The following is a 19,731-nucleotide window of genomic DNA, read 5'->3' as shown; positions in this document are numbered from 1 at the left end:
TCTAGCCTGGGTAGAAAGTTCGATACTCAAATTTCTCTTATTGACAAAAGCAATAATTTGAGATTTGCCAGAGATAGCGTATCCTAATGACCCAAATCAGCCTTGAATGCGAATGTCTGGCGTGGGGTGTTCAGGACTGATACGGGAATGTTCAAGCTGCTACTACTCACAGAAACATACCATAGGGATGCAGTATTATGCTGTGAGTAAAGTAGTATTGGAGCAATCCGTCTCTGTCCAGAGATTGGATAGCCGGTTCGTCCTATGCAATATGCATACTGGGACGCTAAGCCGGTATCGCAAGGGTTTTTGTGCCTGTGCTTATTCAGGACACATATCCCCAGGTGAGGAAAAGGAGAGAAGCACTAGCCCCCTGCTTCTCTATAGAGAACACCCCGTTCACCAATCTGCTGCTTCTTTAGCTATCACATAAACAGACTAGTGGTTTACTAGCCTGTTACGTGTAGGAGCTTATCTAACAGAACCCGCCCGAGTTTCTTTTCCCAGAGTGTCAGAATTGACAGAAGAAAAGGATGGCTACAAGATGAAAATAACAAAAGTTGGTGTCCATAGCCCAGATGGTAGGCTAGGGAATGAGCTCTGGATGCAAGGTGCTTGCCTTATATAGTGCAGTGCCCTCCTTCAAGAGGGTGTGATCAGTTTGTCCACCTATCAAGATAGACTACGCCCCCTTGTGTACACATCATGTGGATGGGAAGGGCTCATTTGTTTTTTATTAGACTCCATGTAAACCCAGCACTGGATCGGGAGTCCTCAATGGTTACTGGAGTGTGGGTCCTCTGATGTTGTGGAAACGATCGTCCCTCAGGGCTCCTCTCCACTGGCGACGGCGATAATCGCTGCGAGAAAATCGCAATGCCAAGATCGCATCGCCGCAAAACCGCAAGTTTGCAATTGCGCTGCGATGCGACGCGACATCCGCCCCGCCATTACGCTGTGTGTGCGAGAGAAAAACGCAAAACGCTGAAACAATCCCCCTGCTGCGATTTTTAATCCTCGCATCGCAGCCTGCCCCCAAACATCGCCAATGGAAAGGCTGCCACAGAACCACACGTGCAGGACCTTCCCCCGAGAGCCCGCACTCTCGCATCGCACTGAAAACGCACAACTATCTCGCCAGTGGAAAGGAGCCCCCAGTGTAACGATCGGCGCGGGCTATGCCTCTACTGATGTGGTCTATAGGAAAGATCAGAGGGGGCCCGTTATTTTGTCCCCGCCTCCTCGGTATTTGCTGGCCAATCCGAGTCCGGCTTAACGTCAGGGGGTGTGTACTCCCGTGACGTGTGTCGTGGTGCCATGACAACCTGAGCGACGCTGGATCCAACCTCCCTCCGTAACATCAGGCATGTGTATTGCGCAGTGTAGCGGACACAGGGCCGGACTGGGTCTGTTATTATCAGTCGCGGCGCTCGTATAGGTCCGTGCACTCAGGTGGGCCGTGGATCGCGTCCTACATACCGCCCCCCGACGCACAGCGCTGCAGAGACGTGGGGGGACGTCATGACGCGCGGCGTCTCGTGGGACGCATCTGCGTCTCATAGCAGCGAGACCTCACGTCCTGGTGACGTGACGTCACGATGTAACGCGTAGTGACGTCACCACGCGTGCCGCATCATCGGGACAAGCGGCTCAGTGTGGGGCCGTTTCTCAGGACTCTAATTGGCGTGCTGTCATAGCGTTATCGATGGGGGGGTGTGGCCACCTACGGGCGCTCACGGTGAGATGCAAAGAATGCATCTGATCCGTGATGGATACCCCGAAAAGACCAAGAATAGTCTGACGGGTCCGTGAGGGATAATAGGATCAGTATGTTCAGGGCGAGTGATGGACTTCACAATATTCACTATATTATCCAGAGTTTGAAGTGTGTAAATAAAGATGTTTGTCAACAAGGTTTTTTCTTTTTATTGCAGATGCTCCATGGGAAAAGACCCCGTGTTGGGTGTTGTTTGTATTTAATAGGTCCTCTTTGATAATACAGTAATAGATATTACAGGATTCATTTAGTTAGTTTTATATTTGTGACCCAGAAATTTAAGGTAAGTATAATACGATCTTGATCCAAAACATAAAGATAGCGGCGGATAATATGGTAAAACCGTAAGATTTGGTAAGGGTGAATGATGGACCATCACTTGTGGTCTTATTTATAGTGTCGCATGACGACCATGGATGGAGGTTGATTCAGAATTATAGTTTTTAGTTGTAGTTGTGTGTTTTCAGTGCGATGCGAGAGTGCGGGCTCTCGGGGGAAGGTCCTGCACGTGTGGTTCTGTGGCAGCCTTTCCATTGGCGATGTTTGGGGGCAGGCTGCGATGCGAGGATTAAAAATCGCAGCAGGGGGATTGTTTCAGCGTTTTGCGTTTTTCTCTCGCACACACAGCGTAATGGCGGGGCAAATATCGCGTCGCATCGCAGCGCAATCGCAAACTTGCGGTTTTGCGGCGATGCGATCTTGGCATTGCGATTTTCTCGCAGCGATTATCGCCGTCGCCAGTGGAGAGGAGCCCTGAGGGACGATCGTTTCCACAACATCAGAGGACCCACACTCCAGTAACCATTGAGGACTCCCGATCCAGTGCTGGGTTTACATGGAGTCTAATAAAAAACAAATGAGCCCTTCCCATCCACATGATGTGTACACAAGGGGGCGTAGTCTATCTTGATAGGTGGACAAACTGATCACACCCTCTTGAAGGAGGGCACTGCACTATATAAGGCAAGCACCTTGCATCCAGAGCTCATTCCCTAGCCTACCATCTGGGCTATGGACACCAACTTTTGTTATTTTCATCTTGTAGCCATCCTTTTCTTCTGTCAATTCTGACACTCTGGGAAAAGAAACTCGGGCGGGTTCTGTTAGATAAGCTCCTACACGTAACAGGCTAGTAAACCACTAGTCTGTTTATGTGATAGCTAAAGAAGCAGCAGATTGGTGAACGGGGTGTTCTCTATAGAGAAGCAGGGGGCTAGTGCTTCTCTCCTTTTCCTCACCTGGGGATATGTGTCCTGAATAAGCACAGGCACAAAAACCCTTGCGATACCGGCTTAGCGTCCCAGTATGCATATTGCATAGGACGAACCGGCTATCCAATCTCTGGACAGAGACGGATTGCTCCAATACTACTTTACTCACAGCATAATACTGCATCCCTATGGTATGTTTCTGTGAGTAGTAGCAGCTTGAACATTCCCGTATCAGTCCTGAACACCCCACGCCAGACATTCGCATTCAAGGCTGATTTGGGTCATTAGGATACGCTATCTCTGGCAAATCTCAAATTATTGCTTTTGTCAATAAGAGAAATTTGAGTATCGAACTTTCTACCCAGGCTAGACCCGATCCTTTGAGAAACCTGCTGCATGAACAGGCCCTCCAAAAATTAAGATATTCGTTTCTTTATCAATTGGTCTATTGGTGACCTCATGATATCATCTATACTGTCTCTACTCAATCCCGATTTATAATGCTCCTGATGATCCACGAGAATTGAAGTGGTGAAACGCGTCGAGCAATTAAATACGAGAATCAGCATACTAAAAAGGGAAATTCGAATACGCTTGGGTCAAGTATTTACACTACGACCCTTATCTATAGAGGCGAGGCCGTCCTATACTAACCGGGAGACTCTCTCTGGAGGTTGGCATCATACATATCTAGCAACCTCGGGAGATGATCCCTACGGCCAAGGCCAATTCCGACTATCCATTTAGGAATTGGTCAGGTACCTCTACCCTCCTTTGAAAAAAAAGGGGGGGGGGGGGCAAAAAAGAATTGTGAAGAAACGAACGTTCAAATCACTAAAAATTGCATCCATCTACGGTGTGTGGGCTTTATAAATAAAAAAGACCAAAACAACTGGGGATAATCTCACAAACCCCAAGTACCAATATACCCCTGCCTCATACATTACCAGCTTTAAGCAGGACAAAAAAACTTCGTGGTCGCCGGTGACCAGATCACACAAACACCCACACACACAGCACAATTGGATGCCCATCTTTAGTGACGGTGTGGTTGGATGGTATTTACCACGCCCCTTACTTACTTTTTTTGTTTTTGTTGTTTTATGTGTTGTGCCCCTATATGTGCATTTTTAAAAAGTTCAAAATAAAAATTATATTTTTTAATTCAAGTCACCACTGTGAAAGGAGTATTAGTGATTACAGTGCAGTTACCTCCAGTACTAGTGATTACAGTGCAGCTACCTCCAGTACTAGTGATTACAGTGCAGTTACCTCCAGTATTAGTGATTACAGAGCAGTTACCTCCAGTATTAGTGATTACTGTGCGGTCACCTCTAGTATTAGTGATTACAGTGCAGTTACCGTCAGTATTAGTGATTACAGTGCAGTTACCTCCAGTATTAGTGATTACAGTGCAGTTACCTCCAGTATTAGTGATTACAGTACAGTTACCTCTAGTATTAGTATTAGTAATTACAGTGCAGCTACCTCCAGTGTTACTGATTACAATGCAGTTACCTCCTGTATTAGTGATTACAGTGCAGTTACCTCTAGTATTAGTGATTACAGTGCAGTTACCTCTAGTATTAGTGATTACAGTGCAATTACCTCCAGTATTAGTGAATGCAGTGCAGTTACCTCCAGTACTGGTGATTACAGTGCAGTTACCTCCAGTACTAGTGATTACAGTGCAATTACCTCCAGTATTAGTGATTACCGTGCGGTTACCTCTAGTATTAGTGATTACAGTGCAGTTATCGTCAGTATTAGTGATTACAGTGCAGTTACCTCCAGTACTAGTGATTACAGTGCAGCTACCTCCAGTACTAGTGATTACAGTGCAGTTACCTCCAGTATTAGTGATTACAGAGCAGTTACCTCCAGTATTAGTGATTACTGTGCGGTCACCTCTAGTATTAGTGATTGCAGTGCAGTTACTGTCAGTATTAGTGATTACAGTGCAGTTACCTCCAGTACTAGTGATTACAGTGCAGCTACCTCCAGTATTAGTGATTACAGTGCAGTTACCTCCAGTATTAGTGATTACAGTGCAGTTACCATCAGTATTAGTGATTACAGTGCAGTTACCTCCAGTATTAGTGATTACAGAGCAGTTACCTCCAGTATTAGTGATTACAGTGCAGTTGCCTCCAGTATTAGTGATTACAGTACAGTTACCTCTAGTATTAGTATTAGTAATTACAGTGCAGTTATCTCTAGTATTAGTGATTACAGTGCAATTGGCTCCAATGTTAGTGATTATAGTGCAGTTACCTCCAATATTAGTGATTACAGTGCAGTTACCTCCAGTACTAGTGAATACAGAGCAGTTACCTCCAGTATTAGTGATTACAGTGTGGTTAGCTCCAGTGTTACTGATTACAATGCAGTTACCTCCAGTGTTACTGATTACAATGCAGTTACCTCCAGTATTAGTGATTACAGTGCAGTTACCTCTAGTATTAGTGATTACAGTGCAGTTACCTCTAGTATTAGTGATTACAGTGCAATTACCTCCAGTATTAGTGAATGCAGTGCAGTTACCTCCAGTACTGGTGATTACAGTGCAGTTACCTCCAGTACTAGTGATTACAGTGCAGTTACCTCTAGTATTAGTGATTACAGTACAGTTACCTCCAGTACTAGTGATTACAGGGCAGTTACCTCCAATGTTAGTGAATACAGAGCAGTTACCTCCAGTGTCACTGATTACAGTGCGGTTACCTCCAGTGTTACTGATTACAGTGCGCTTACCTCCAGTGTTACTGATTACAGTGCAGTTACCATCAGTATTAGTGATTACAGAGCAGTTACCTCCAGTATTAGTGATTACAGTGCAGTTACCTCCAGTATTAGTGATTACAGTACAGTTACCTCTAGTATTAGTATTAGTAATTACAGTGCAGTTACCTCTAGTATTAGTGATTACAGTACAGTTACCTCCAGTACTAGTGATTACAGGGCAGTTACCTCCAATGTTAGTGAATACAGAGCAGTTACCTCCAGTGTCACTGATTACAGTGCGGTTACCTCCAGTGTTACTGATTACAGTGCGCTTACCTCCAGTGTTACTGATTACAGTGCAGTTACCATCAGTATTAGTGATTATAGTGCAGTTACCTCCAATATTAGTGATTACAGTGCAGTTACCTCCAGTACTAGTGAATACAGAGCAGTTACCTCCAGTATTAGTGATTACAGTGCAGTTACCTCCAGTATTAGTGATTACAGTGCAGTTACCTCCAGTACTAGTGAATGCAGTGCAGTTACCTCCAGTGATCACAGGTGATGTCTGCTCTGATTAGGGTGATACACTTATCTTTTTTCTCTGGGCTTCTTCCATAAAGACTTCTTCCAGCTATGACTAGTCCCTGCACACTCTGTCCATCATGAGGCTACCCCAATTAACCTCTTAGTAACTCCCCTGTAGTACTAATGCATCTTCTGTTGTCTGACAAATACGTAATGTCTCTTTCTCTTTAATTAGGCATGTCCCTTTGTGACTACAGTAGGCTATAATAATTCCTTTATTGCCTCACTTATAGTGATAGTGCCCCCTATGGATCACCCAGTGCTGCTCTGTTCCCAGCATCACCTGACTCCGCCCCCTCTCCAGCCTTGTGAGCAGTGTGTCTGGAGTTTGCGGGACAAGTCGGGTAATGCTGGGAACAGCGCGGTGCTCTGCATCAGTCCTGTCAATCAGGAAGATGGAAGATGGCTAATAATGGTGCTAATGAACTGCCGGTCAGCATTGGGGGCAGGAAAGTGGGGTGTGGAGAGGCTTGTATTGGGGGTCAGCCGAGGTGCTTAAGGGAAGAGGGGGGAATGCCCGGTAATTGTATTATTATAGCAGATTTTGTATGATGTTACATTGTCTCGTCTTCTTCCCTTTCAGGATCCTCGGCTGTTATCTTCTATATCAGATAATTATCCTGATTTACCCGACAAGGATGAAGAGGAACCGGGACAAGATGGCGGAGAGTTTATTCACCCTCACCCTAGAGATACTCTTCCAGCTTACAGGAGAGGTGAGAGATTCTGGGGATGACGCCACGTTCCATCATTCTTATCTATGTCAGTCTCTGTTCACATCTACGGCCGAGGATTTACTGCAGATTCAGTCCTTCAGCCGCCTTCACATGAAGCGTGATTACTCCGGGCGTTCCACAATGGTAGCCTGCAGCTATTACGCAGTAAATACGCAGGGGCCAAAATAAATGTGAACAGAACCTTAGTAACTGATGAATATAACTGGGGAGGTGAAATTGTCTGCAGGGATATTTATGGATGTATCTCCCCATAAACAGGATTACACGGTAGTGAAGAAGACTTCTAGTGATGGCTGTCAGGCCCCGGTGTCTGATGGATGGGGAAGACCCCTGAGCCCAATCACAGGGCCTCCACCTCGCCCCCTGATACTGGAGGAGATCAATGAGCAGAAGATCCTAGAACTCACCAACAAGATGATTGAGCTGCTGACTGGAGAGGTGACGCTGCTGGGAATGCTGGGACATTATACAGTAACACTATGGCGGTATAACGTGTCTGGGTGATGACGGTATCATTGTGTTGTCAGGTTCCTATAAGGTGTCAGGACGTCACTGTCTATTTCTCCATGGAGGAGTGGGAGTATTTAGAAGGACACAAGGATCTGTACAAGGACGTCATGATGGAGGACCATCAGCCCCCCCTATCACCAGGTAACAGACAGGACTAAATCCACACGGCCTTTATTATTTGTATATAGAGAATGAATTCAGTGGCTGTCTGTGTTTTCTGCAGGTAGATCCAGTAAGAGAGCAGCAGCGGAGAGATGTCCCCGGCCTCTTCTTCCACAGGATGATCAGGTAGATGGAGAGAAGGTTTCATGAAATCTCCCCTCTGGTCTGTAGGACGGCTGGGAAGGTCTTGTGTTCAGTCTTATTATATGATTGATACTTGTGTAATGAGAAAGCTGGAGATGGCAGGATTACAGCCGACCGCAGACATTAGATCTCCGCATCTTATCACTATTTTCTGGTTCTGGAGACTTCTGGTTGGAATAAAGAAGCAACAGGTTGGAGTTATACAGGAGACCTGCAGCTATTTGGCCCAGATCACTACTGCTGTCATGTCATTCTGGCTCCTCATACTAATTAATGACCTTTTCTGGCCATATAAAACCTTCCACACGACTTCTCCAACTGTGTGATGACTTTTACAATATTTATTTCACAGCTGGTGAAACTGGAGAAAGATCTGATCCCTATTGATGCTACAGAGACACATATGAGGGGGGATCAGCCGTGTAAGGAGGAGATCCCTACAGATGACCCCCCAGGTAAGACTACATGTAGAGAAGAGTCTGTGTTGTCGGGGTTTTCAGCTCTATATTCCCTTATTCAGCCAACATATATAATAAAGTGTAAATGTTATATAATATTTTTATGTAAACCATTTTTCAATATATTCTGCTAAAAACAATTGTGGGAACATCTCAATCACACATCAGATCTGGATGATCTCCATCCTCTGCAGACTCTTTCATGTCTGTCACATGTGCTCATTGTGAAACTGCTCTTATCTGTGAAGAGAACGGGGTGCCAATGGCCAAGCTGCCAATTCTGGTGTCTCTGGCAAATGCTCTTCAGGCTGCATGGTGCTGGGATGTGAGCTCAGCTTCCTCTACAGGATGTCGGGCCCTCGTGGCCCCTCATGGGGTATTTCTGACAGTTTGGTCAGTAGTCCGCTGGAGGTCTGTAGGGTTCTGGCGCTGCTTCTCCTGGTGCTCCTTGCACAAAGGAGCAGATCCCTGTCCTGATGCTGTGGATAGTGAGTTCAGGACGGTCCTTCGCCGTGTGCCTGCAGGCTGCAACGAGCACAAATCAGTCAGCAGTTCTGTAATAATCGTGGAATATACAGCAATAAGCTATACTGTTTGGCGCACATATTTCAGGCCATACGGGCCCTAAAGGAGATAAATAATGCAGATTGGATGATAGGTTTTAGCTTGAATTTTGCCCCAGAAAATGTATAATTGTAAATTTAGAAATACCATCTGCTTGGCATAATTATTGCCTAAAAACGCCAGACTTCATGTGTTGGTGTTAAGATGCAAAATTAATTTCCGGAGGTCCATTTCTGAGCCATCCCATATAATTAAGATGTCATCAATTAAATGTTTTTAAAATATTATATGTGGGTTTATTATTTTCCTCAAACATGCCCATGTAGAGATTTGTGCAACTAGGCGTGGATTTGGTCCCCATCGTGATCCACTTTACTTGCAGATAAACAGTCATTGTAGGTAAAATACTTTTTGGTCAAAATTATTGGTGTCTGCAATTACATTCCTCTGGTTAATAGGAATTGAGGGATCCTAGGTCAAGAAATATTGAATGGCCAAAATACCCCTTTCATGGGGAATGTTAGTGTATGAAGATTTCACATCTAGGGGACGCCTAGAGGTCGGAAGCCTTCCATAGGATAACTTTTATCAAGTTTAAAAAGTGTCTCTCATTCCTTAGATAATCAAGAAGTTATGTAACACAGCTTTGTAATTAGCGGTCAACATATACCAAAAGATTATTTCTATCCAGTTCCGGCTGTGATAGGGCATCCTGGGGGTTCCTCAGGAATTTGTGTATTCTCCTCAGGCAACATGTACTGATGTCCCTCTGCATAATGTGCCACCCCACCCAGTCTCCTCATTTAGGACCTAAAGAATGCTTGCATCAAATTCCACGGTTGTACGACATCGGGAAGTTACATTACATAGGGGTGCACTTACTTTTGCGATTAGCATTGAATAATCGAGTTGTGACCCCTGTACTTTTCCTATTTAGAACTTAAAGAATGGTAATGCCAAATTTCATGTTTGTTCAACATCGGGAAGTCACATTACACAGAGGTGCCAATACCTTTGCAAATGGCATTGAATGATAAAGTTGTGATGCCTTTACCTTTCCTATTTAGGACCTAAAGAATGTTTGTGTCAAATTTCATGTTTGTACGACACTGGGAAGTTACATTACATAGGGGTGCCAATACTTTTGCACTTAGCATTGAATAATCAAGTTGTGACCCCCTTTACTTTTCCTATTTAGGACCTAAAGAATGCTCCTGCCAAATTTCATGTTTGTATGACATCGAGAAGTTAGAGAATTAGATTTGGTACATTACAGAGGAATGCCAATACTTTTGCACTTAGCATTAAGTAATAAAGTTGTGATGCCTTTACTTTTCCTATTTAGGACGTAAACAATGCTCCTGCCTAATTTCATGTTTGTACAACATTGGAAAGTTACATTAGACAGGGGTGCCAATACTTTTGCAATTAACCTTGAATAATCAAGTTGTGACCCCTAGAATTTCCTATTTAGGGCCTACAAAATGATCCTGCCAAATTTCATGTTTGTACAACACTGGGAAGTTAGAGAATTAAATTTAGTACATTAAACAGGGGTGCTAATACTTTTCCACTTAGCAGTGAATGTTTGAGCTGTGACCCCATTACTTTTCCTATTTAGGACTTTAAAGAATGATCATCCAAAATTTCATGTTTGTACAACATCGGGAAGTTTAGTGGCGAGTGAGTCAGTGAGTGAGGGCTTTCACCTTTATATACATATAGATGTAATAAAATATTATTATAATTGTAATGTTATGTGCAAAAATATCAATCTGTTTAATTCTTGGCAGATGACGACACCAGGAGATCAGGGGGACATCTGATATCTTCAGGTTTTACAGTGGTACATCATGGTATCATACAAGATACATATGAAGAGCCTGCCATTATCCCAGATGTACCCTCAGCCCTTCCCCACAAACGTCTGTTAGCTGATCCTTTTATACAGGTTCCATCTTCTGATTCAGCACAGACTAGGATGCAACAAAAAATTTACAGAAGAGATGTTGAAGAAGAAACAGTTGACACGGGGAAAAAATCATATTCATGTTCAGAATGTGGCCAATGTTATACACAAAAATCAGATCTTGTAAACCATCAGAGAAGTCATATTGGGAAGAAGTCATTTTCCTGTTCAAAATGTGGGAAGTATTTTACCCAGAAAACACATCTTGTTCGACATCAAAGAACACACACAGGAGAGAGACCATTTTCATGTTCTGAATGTGAGAAATGTTTTGCACAGAAATCAAATCTTCTTGAACATCAGAGAATTCACACAGGAGAGAGGCCATTTTTCTGTTCCGAATGTGGGAAGTGTTTCACCAAGAAATCAAATCTTGTTGAACATCACAGAATTCATACAGGGGAGAAGATATTTTCCTGCTCAGAATGTGGGAATTGTTTTAATCATAAATCAAGTCTTGTTGAACATCAGAGAATTCACACAGGAAAGAAGTCATTTTCCTGTTCAGAATGTGGGAAGTGTTTTACCCAGAAATCAAGTTTTGTTAGACATCAGAGAATTCACACAGAAGAGAGGCCATATTCATGTTCTGAATGTGAAAAAGGTTTTAAGTATAAATCAGATCTTGTTGATCATCAGAGAATTCACACAGGAGAGAGGCCATTTTCCTGTTCAGAATGTGGGAAGTTTTTCATCAAGCAATCAAATCTTGTTGAACATCAGAGAATTCATGCACGGAAGAAGCAATTTTCCTGTTCAGAATGTGGGAATTGTTACAATCATAAATCAAGTCTTGTTGAACATCAGAGAATTCACACAGGGAAGAAGCCAGTTTCCTTTTGAGAATGTGGAAAGTGTTTTATTCATAAAATACATCTTGTTAGACATCAGAGAATTCACACAAGTGAGAAGCCATTTTCATGTTCAGACTGTTGATAATTTTTTATAGATAAATGAGATTTTGTTAAACATTAGAGAACTCACAGATGTAAAAACCTGTATTTATGTTCAGAATGTGGGAAATATTTAAGCTATACATCAAATCCTGTTAGACATTGGAGAATTCACACAGGGGAGCAGCCATTTTTGTGTCCAGAATGTGGGAAATATTTTGCCCGGAAATCAAAACATTTTGACCATAAAAAACTTACGCTCGGCTGTCTTCTTGGGTTTTTTGATTGACAGCCTCGGCCACCTCACGTAAACTTCTGTTACTGTCCATTAAGATGATAACTCCAAAATGGATGCAGAGAGCTTTCTCATAAGGTGGGGGGTGATGTAGACATGTTTAACTCATTGATATAAAAATCTCTTTAAGTTTATTGTTGCTAATTTGAGATTGCTTGAAAATTCCTCATGTTGACATTGAGGCTCCTTATGGCGGAGAACCAGAAAACTTCCTTACTAGAGATGAGTGAGCACCAAAATGCTCGGGTGCTCGTTACTCGAGTCGAGCTTTTTGTAATGCTTAAGAACCTGTTTCAAGTAACGAACCCCATTAAAGTCAATGGGACACTCAGCCAATCACAATCAGAGCTACCAGCAGGCGGGGATTTTAAATCCCCGGCTGCTGACAGCTCAGAACTACAGAGCCAGGGACAGCGCAGAAGTTGCGGCTGAGCCCCAGCAGGTAAGTATTGATTTTTTTTTACGCTATTTTAAATAGCTTTTCAGGGAAGGGCTTATGAAGCCCTTCCCTGAAAAACCATTGACAGCTGCCGGGGTCCGCGGTGACTTCTGCCAATCACAATCAGAACTACTAGCAGGCGGGGATTCTAAATCCCCACCTGCTGATAGCTGAGATCTACAGAGCCAGGGACAGCCAGGAGAAGACGCAGCTGAGCCCGGCCGCTGAAGGGAGGGGAGTATGTTTTTTTTGTTTTTTTTTTAACACTTTCCTTTGTTTTTTAGGGAAGGGCTTATATTTAAAGCCCTTCCCTGAAAAACATTTCAGGGGTGCAGGCAGCAGGATCCTGTTTATTCCCCGCAGGGATTTAGAATTGCTCTGCTGCATCTGTCACAGATGTGTCAGGTGCAGCAGGGAATTCATTTTCCTTGCGGGGATGCAGGAAACATCTGCTGCCTGCGGCAGATGTGTTCTGCATCCCCGCGGGACATGGCAGGGGCTGAGAGGTAAGTTTGTTTTTTTTACACTAAAATCTTTCTTTTTCAGGGAAGGGCTTATATGTAAAGCCCTTCCCTGAAAAAGAATGCAGGGGTGCCAGCAGACCATTGTTTTCAATGGTGCCGCCGGCAGCAGCCGCGGCTCCATTGAGAACGTGGGGAAATTTTTATCGAGCACCCCGTGGTACTCATCTCGAGTAACGAGTATCTCGAGTAGGCTAATGCTCGGACGAGCATGCTCGCTCATCTCTATTCCTTACATGTCAACATTACGGAGCTTCATTAGATTCTCCCTCTTTTTGTGAGGGTATCCTTGTTCATATTTCTTATCAATTACCTGCTTACCTTTAACTTCTAAAACATATTCTAAATGAACTTTACCTCCTTTAATCTTACACTCTGAGACCGGATTACTTGGATGCCTTCCAGATCAATGCAATTTCTATCTTCACCTATTTCTTGTTTAAAAGCAAAGCGCTGTACATTGTATAGTGGTTGTGCCTTGTATGGCAGCTCAATCCTGTTCACTTCAATGAGACAGAGATGCACGAGGCCATGTGATCTATGAGCATGATGTCACAGGCCAAAGACACCAAAATAGGAGGGGTTCTAGAATTTGAGCTCGCATTGATATGATATTGCTGTCCTAAGGATGCATAATCCATGTTACAGAAAAGAAATAAAAATTACTTCAAAAGAGGGGGATATGTTAAACACAGAAGCCCCCTCCTAGTGATGGTAAACCGGGTCATTAACTGGGTGGTGCAGATGGAGTGTTCCAGCAGATGCACAGATTGCTGTAGATTTTGGTGGATTATTTAATGTAAAGTACAAACAGGTATCGGTAGTAGCAAAGCGTTTCAGTGCACAATTGCACCTTACTCAAGCCATACATACACAGACAAAACAGACCTTTCTATATCCAACATAATTTACCCAGTACAATCCTGTTGGTCAGAAGCGTGGGTCACTAGCCGAGCATCTCCCGCTCACTACGGCAGAGGGGAGCGGTCCAGTGGTGATGTCGCAAGAAGACGTCATCACGCTGACACACTGCTGTTTTCTCTGCGGGTCATTGAACTGGAATGCATGGTCATCAGCTGATTACTGTTTAACTGAGGTGCGTTCTTAGACATGGGAGCGTACTCTATTCAACTTTATCTATAGGGACATAGATCTTTGAACAAACAAAGAATCTACTTCAATAAGCCTATGTGGCTCATAATCACTAATGATATAAATCAATAAAAACATTAAATCAATGGGTTAGATATATAGATCTTCTAAGATAGAATTAAAGTATATTTTTAGAAAGATGAAAAGACCTGGATTATCATATGTGAAAAATGATATGTGCTTCCCAAATCAATTTGTTCAGATGCTCTTCTATCTTAGTAACACTTGATGCACACAAAATAGGTGTCAACCACACTTCATGGTATAAAATAAATATAAAGCTCATCTTCTATTAAATGTTAATACTAGATTAAAAATAAATTCAAAGCTACCACTTTTCGCTTATTAAAAAGCAGAATAAATGCCCACGTTATAAAAGATGTAAAAAAAGGATTCAGTCTGGTAGCAGGATATATTTAATAACCATGGTTACATTTTCCCTAAAATGTTGTTAAGGCCCCGGGGCGACAGGGTTACCTAATTTAAAAATCCAGAACATTTCTCTGCTCTTTAAAAGAAAAACATTCCTGATTTCCCGCTCTCCGATGGCGTGATTTTTTTAAAGCAGAAAATTCCTGATAATTTTAAGAATGTCTAGGGACACTGTGGTTTTAAAAAAAAGTTAAGTATGTTAGCACGGTGCTTGTTTAATCTTGTCCATAAAGCATTTATTGTGCGACCCACATAGCAGAGACCAGATGGGCATTCTAACAAATAAATAACATAGGTCATTCCGCAATATAAAAATTCTTTTAATCTAAAAGGGCGCGGACCATTCCGCAATGAGACTTCTTTTCTTTCATGGTTTATACTTCTGCACCACTTACATCTACTTAGACCACATCTGAATGCCCCTTATAGGGGGTCTAGACTGTGGAAGTACTTTATTTTTAATGTTACGCCAACCTTATTGTGTCGACGGGAAAGGGCAATGAGATTTGTAATTGTTTTATTCCTCCGAAATGTCACTAATGGTTTCTCAGATTCATTTTGTAGAAATGGGTCTTCTTTCACGATATTCCAATGATGTTGTAGGAGTCTCTTTATTGCCACGTGTTGAGTACTATATTCAATGATGAACAAGGACCCAAGTTTGGGTTTGTTCTCAATGTCCCCAATGTTCCTTCTGGATGGAGCTTTCACGGGATTATTATCCAAAGCTTTTGGATAAGCTGCTTCAACCAATTGTGTTGGGTAGTTCTTTTCTTTAAACCTTCTTTTCCCCAACCAGGTAACACCATCATACCTACTATTGCTGAGGGAAAGCCCACTGCACACGAACTTTGCACCCCCCAGATATGCAGGCCTGTAGTTTTGCCTTAACTTTGACTTTTATGTTTGTCTCTATGCTGTGTCTCTTTCGAGACAAGGGCGGTATGGCTACGGCCGTGACCCTCGTCGTCGTGATGGGACGTAAGGCCATACCCTATATTCCTATTTGTCTGTTATGGTTCCTTATGGTTAAGTTCCCAGAAAATGCACACCTCCGCCTAAGCCAAATACAGCTTATTTTCTATAAGCCACAATGACCCTAAATATCCTTTCTCTTAATGTAAATGGGCTAAATTCCCCATAAAGATGAACCTTAGCATGGAAGGAAGCGCCGCTTCATAACACGGAAATTCTCTGTTTGCAGGAGACTCATTTTGCTGCCACCGTGACTCCCAAGATGACACACAAAGAAATTCTGCTCCAGTTGACAATGTCTACCCAACTACTAGATACTAAAGGCAGATACATAATACTTTTGGGCACCTATCACCATATTAAATACTTACCCGCCTAACATGAGACAAATTAATTTTATGTTCATGGGGAAAGCATGGAGGTTGGTAAAGGGAAACGTATTTATATGCGGTTACTGTAACCTAGTACCAGACAAAGTGTGTGACTCCACAGCTTCAGAATGATGTACTGGTCTAATTCTGGGTCTCTGGTTACAACGCGAGGGACTGTGTGATACATACAGATGTCTAAATGCATCAGCTAAAGAATATACTTTCTTCTCTGCACACCACAGGGTTTTTTTCTAGAATAGACTTATGTCTGGTAGACAGGGAGACTTTGCCACTGATAATCTCCTTTAAAATCGGCACTTGTCCTGGTCGGACTGTGCACCAACAATGACCTCATTTGCAATAGGGAATAAATACTCCCACCCTACAATGTGCAAAATGAATTCTAAAGATTCCCAAGCACAAGCATTTAATCTCTAAAGCCATCAAACAATATTTTGCCCTTAATTCAAATCCCGAAATGGACCCGCTGACTGTCTGGGCAGCCCATAAGGCCTACATGAGGAGTATTTTTATACAGTTTGTGTTATGGTATACTACCCTTGATATGCCAGGCCGGGTGCCCTGGATCTCACCCGCAACCCCTGTCTCTGCCTACTTCCCTCCACTCCTGGCTAACCGCAGACGGGCAACTGGGCGGCGGTCCCTAATCTCACTAGGGACCGAAAAAGGGACGCTGGCGTACCTGGATGGAAAAGGTAGAATGCCGACAGAAAAGGCAGATGTAAATAACCAACACGAGCAATACTAAGCAAAACTGAAAGGACAAAAGGTTTCAATAATGACTTATGAAAAACCCTATGAACCCTCCATGTAGCTGGCAAATCAAGTTCATAAGCAAGCGGGTTTACTACACGCGTGATGACAAAGGGACCCACGTAACGCGGTGCCAGTTTCAAAGACCGAACCTTCAATTTGAGATTTCTAGAAGACAAATATACCTTCTGTCCCATCCTGTAAGGTTCAGATACTGACAGACTCCTCCCACTACGCAACTGCATACGAGCCCCCATTGCTTCCAGGCTCTTCTGTACCTCTTTGCATACCTCCTGCAGCGCATCTGTGGTGACATCAGCTGCAGGGAAGGCAGACGGAGTAGAAATAGCTGTAATGAAGCAAGGATGCTGACCACATACGCAAAGGAATGGAGATACCCCAGTGGAAGAACAAGTACGGATGTTTAGCGCAAACTCTGCCAACGGCAGGAATTATGCCCACTGATGAGCCTTTTTGCTAGCAAACAACTGTAAATATTACACTAAATCCTGGTTCTTCTGCTCAGTCTGACCATTAGTTTGTGGGTTGAATGCTGACGAGAAGGAAAGTGACATTCCCAGGTTTCTACAGAAGGCTCGCCAAAATTGCGCAACAAACTGAACATCCTGATCAGATACAATCTTCTCAGGAACCCCATGTAGATGAATGATTGCTTTTACAAAAATCTTGGAAAATTCTGCCACAGAAGATATCTTCTTTAACACCACGAAATGTGCCATTTTTGAGAAACTGTCTACAACAACTAGGATAGTGGTGAACTTATGAGACTCAGGTAGATCGGTGCTGCCGCTGACGTTTACTGTGTGCACAGACAGGGCATCCCTTACAAAGTCGCGGATCTTCCGAGACATGCCTGGCCACCAGTAGGGTATAGTACGAAGATCCAGAGTCACCTGAACCCCGGATGGCCTGCGAGAACAGATAAGTGAGACTCTTCAATGACTCTGATACGCAAGGTCTCTGGCACAAACCATCTGCCCTCTGGCACCCCTTAGGGAGTGTCCTGCTGACAAATTAGTAGATGAGGAATGCGATCAGATTCTACAGCTGCCACCACCACCCCAGGTGCCAAGATATTCTCGGGAGCCACTGTATCACTTTCTGGCGAACCGAAACCTTTGTGAGAGGGCGTCTGCCTTCATGTTCTTCTCCCCTGGAATATATGTAACGACGAGGTTAAACCTGGCGAAAAACAATGCCCACCTGGCTTGACGAGCTGTAAGTCTCTTAGCATTGGCGAGATATACCAAGTTTTTATGATAAATATACATGGTAATGGGATGCCTTGCCCCCTCAAGATGGTGACGCCACTCTTCTAGAGGCCACTTAATCGCCAATAACTCATGATTACCCACGTCGTAGTTACGTTACGCCGAACTTAATTTCTGCAAGAATAATGCACATGGACTATACCCAGATCTCCCGCTGACTTTCTGAGACAATACAGCCCCTGCCCCACCTCAGACGCATCGACCTCAATGAAGAACGGTCGCCGCGCGTCAGGCTGTACTAGCACTGGGGCAGCAGTAAATGCCCTTTTGAGACAACTAAAAGCCTCTAGGGCCTCTGGCGACCATCTTACTAAGTCGGCACCCTTCTTGGTAAGATCGGTCAGGGGTTGAGCAATAACAGAATTATTCTTAATGAATTTACGGAAAAAACTTGCGAAACCTAAAAACCGCTGGAGAGCTTTCAAGTTATCTGGTCTGACCCATTGGGAGATTGCTGCCACTTTATCAGACTCCATTTGAATCTCCGTGGGTGAAATCACATAACCAAGGAAAGACACTTGTTTAGTACCAAAAATGCATTTCTCCAACTTGACAAAAAGTTGGTACTCATGCAAACGGGTCAGAACTAGCCCCAGGTGCTGCACATGTGAATCTTAGTCTGGGGAGTACACCAGAATGTCATCGAGATATATGACCAAGAATACCCCCAGGAAGTCATGGAAGACCGCGTTCATAAATCCCTGGAACACAGCAAGGGCATTACAAAGTCCGAAGGGCATGACTAGACATTCAAAATGTCTGAACGAGGTGTTGAAGGTGGTCTTCTACTCATCTTCCTTTCAGATGCGAATTAAATTTAAGCCCCCTTTAAGTCCAATTTGGAAAACCAGTAGGCCCCTACCACTTGATTCAATAAATCTGTAATCGGGGCAAGGAGCACTGATTTTTCACTGTAATTTTATTCAAAGACCGATAATCCACACAAGGCTTCAATGTGCTATCCTTCTTCTCTACAAAGAAGAGACCTGCCCCGGCAGGGGACCTGGACGGCCTGATATGTCATTTGGCCAGAGACTCTGAGATATAGGACTTAAGGGCTTTGGGCTCACGCCCAGACAAATTGAAAAAAGCTCCCTTAGGGATGGGACTGTCGGGGATCAAATCAATACCACAGTCACACTCCCTATGGGGAGGCAAAGTCTCAGACAGTTTCTTGGAAAATACGTCATGAAAATCAGACAAACACACAGGAATATGTATGATATCTGCTGAACACATGTATATAGTAGCTAAGTGACTATGACAGGACAACCCCCAATGTGTCAATTCCCGAGTGGACCAATCAAATTGGGGATTGTGCAGTGCCAACCAGGGCATGCCAAGCACTACATCAATGGACATCCTTTCCATTATCAAGAATGACAGATTCTCAGAATGGAGAACACCCACAGTGAACTGTAAAATGGGAGTCCTCCATTGTACAACACCTGCATACAGTGGGGTAGAATCAATACTAGTGAAGTGTATGGGAATCTTTAACGCCGAGAATTCAGTCATCGGAGGTCTGACAAAACTTAAACTAATCAAATTGGCGGCAGCACCCGAATCAATAAAAGCTTGACCCGACCAAGTGAAATTCCGGAAGCCAATCTGACAAGGCACCAACAACTTAGGGAGTACCTGTGATCCTAGGCAATCCTCCCAAAAATCGCCTAGTATCTGAGGTTTTCCGCCGGTTCAGACTGATGTTGTAGACGCTTCTGAAGACAAGTTGCTACACGA

At 43.6% G+C, this 19,731-nt stretch overlaps 2 protein-coding genes across 3 annotated transcripts in view; one reads left to right on the top strand and one right to left on the bottom strand.

The window, feature by feature from the left end:
* The window catches only part of LOC136624394 (zinc finger protein 547-like), a 223,838-nt gene extending 211,711 nt beyond the window's left edge, over positions 1-12,127 (top strand). The window contains exon 6 of the mRNA XM_066598370.1: positions 10,669-12,127. Within this exon, the coding sequence (XP_066454467.1) occupies positions 10,669-11,687 (1,019 nt within the window). The 3' untranslated portion in view covers positions 11,688-12,127. The remainder of the gene's footprint in view (positions 1-10,668) is intronic.
* The window catches only part of LOC136624388 (gastrula zinc finger protein XlCGF26.1-like), a 148,765-nt gene that overhangs the window by 104,472 nt on the left and 24,562 nt on the right, over positions 1-19,731 (bottom strand). The gene's annotated exons all lie outside the window — the stretch shown is intronic.

Source organism: Eleutherodactylus coqui, chromosome 4 (assembly GCF_035609145.1).
Source record: "Eleutherodactylus coqui strain aEleCoq1 chromosome 4, aEleCoq1.hap1, whole genome shotgun sequence".
Classification (NCBI taxonomy): Eukaryota; Metazoa; Chordata; class Amphibia; order Anura; family Eleutherodactylidae; genus Eleutherodactylus; species Eleutherodactylus coqui.
This window is presented reverse-complemented; position numbering and strand designations above follow the sequence as displayed.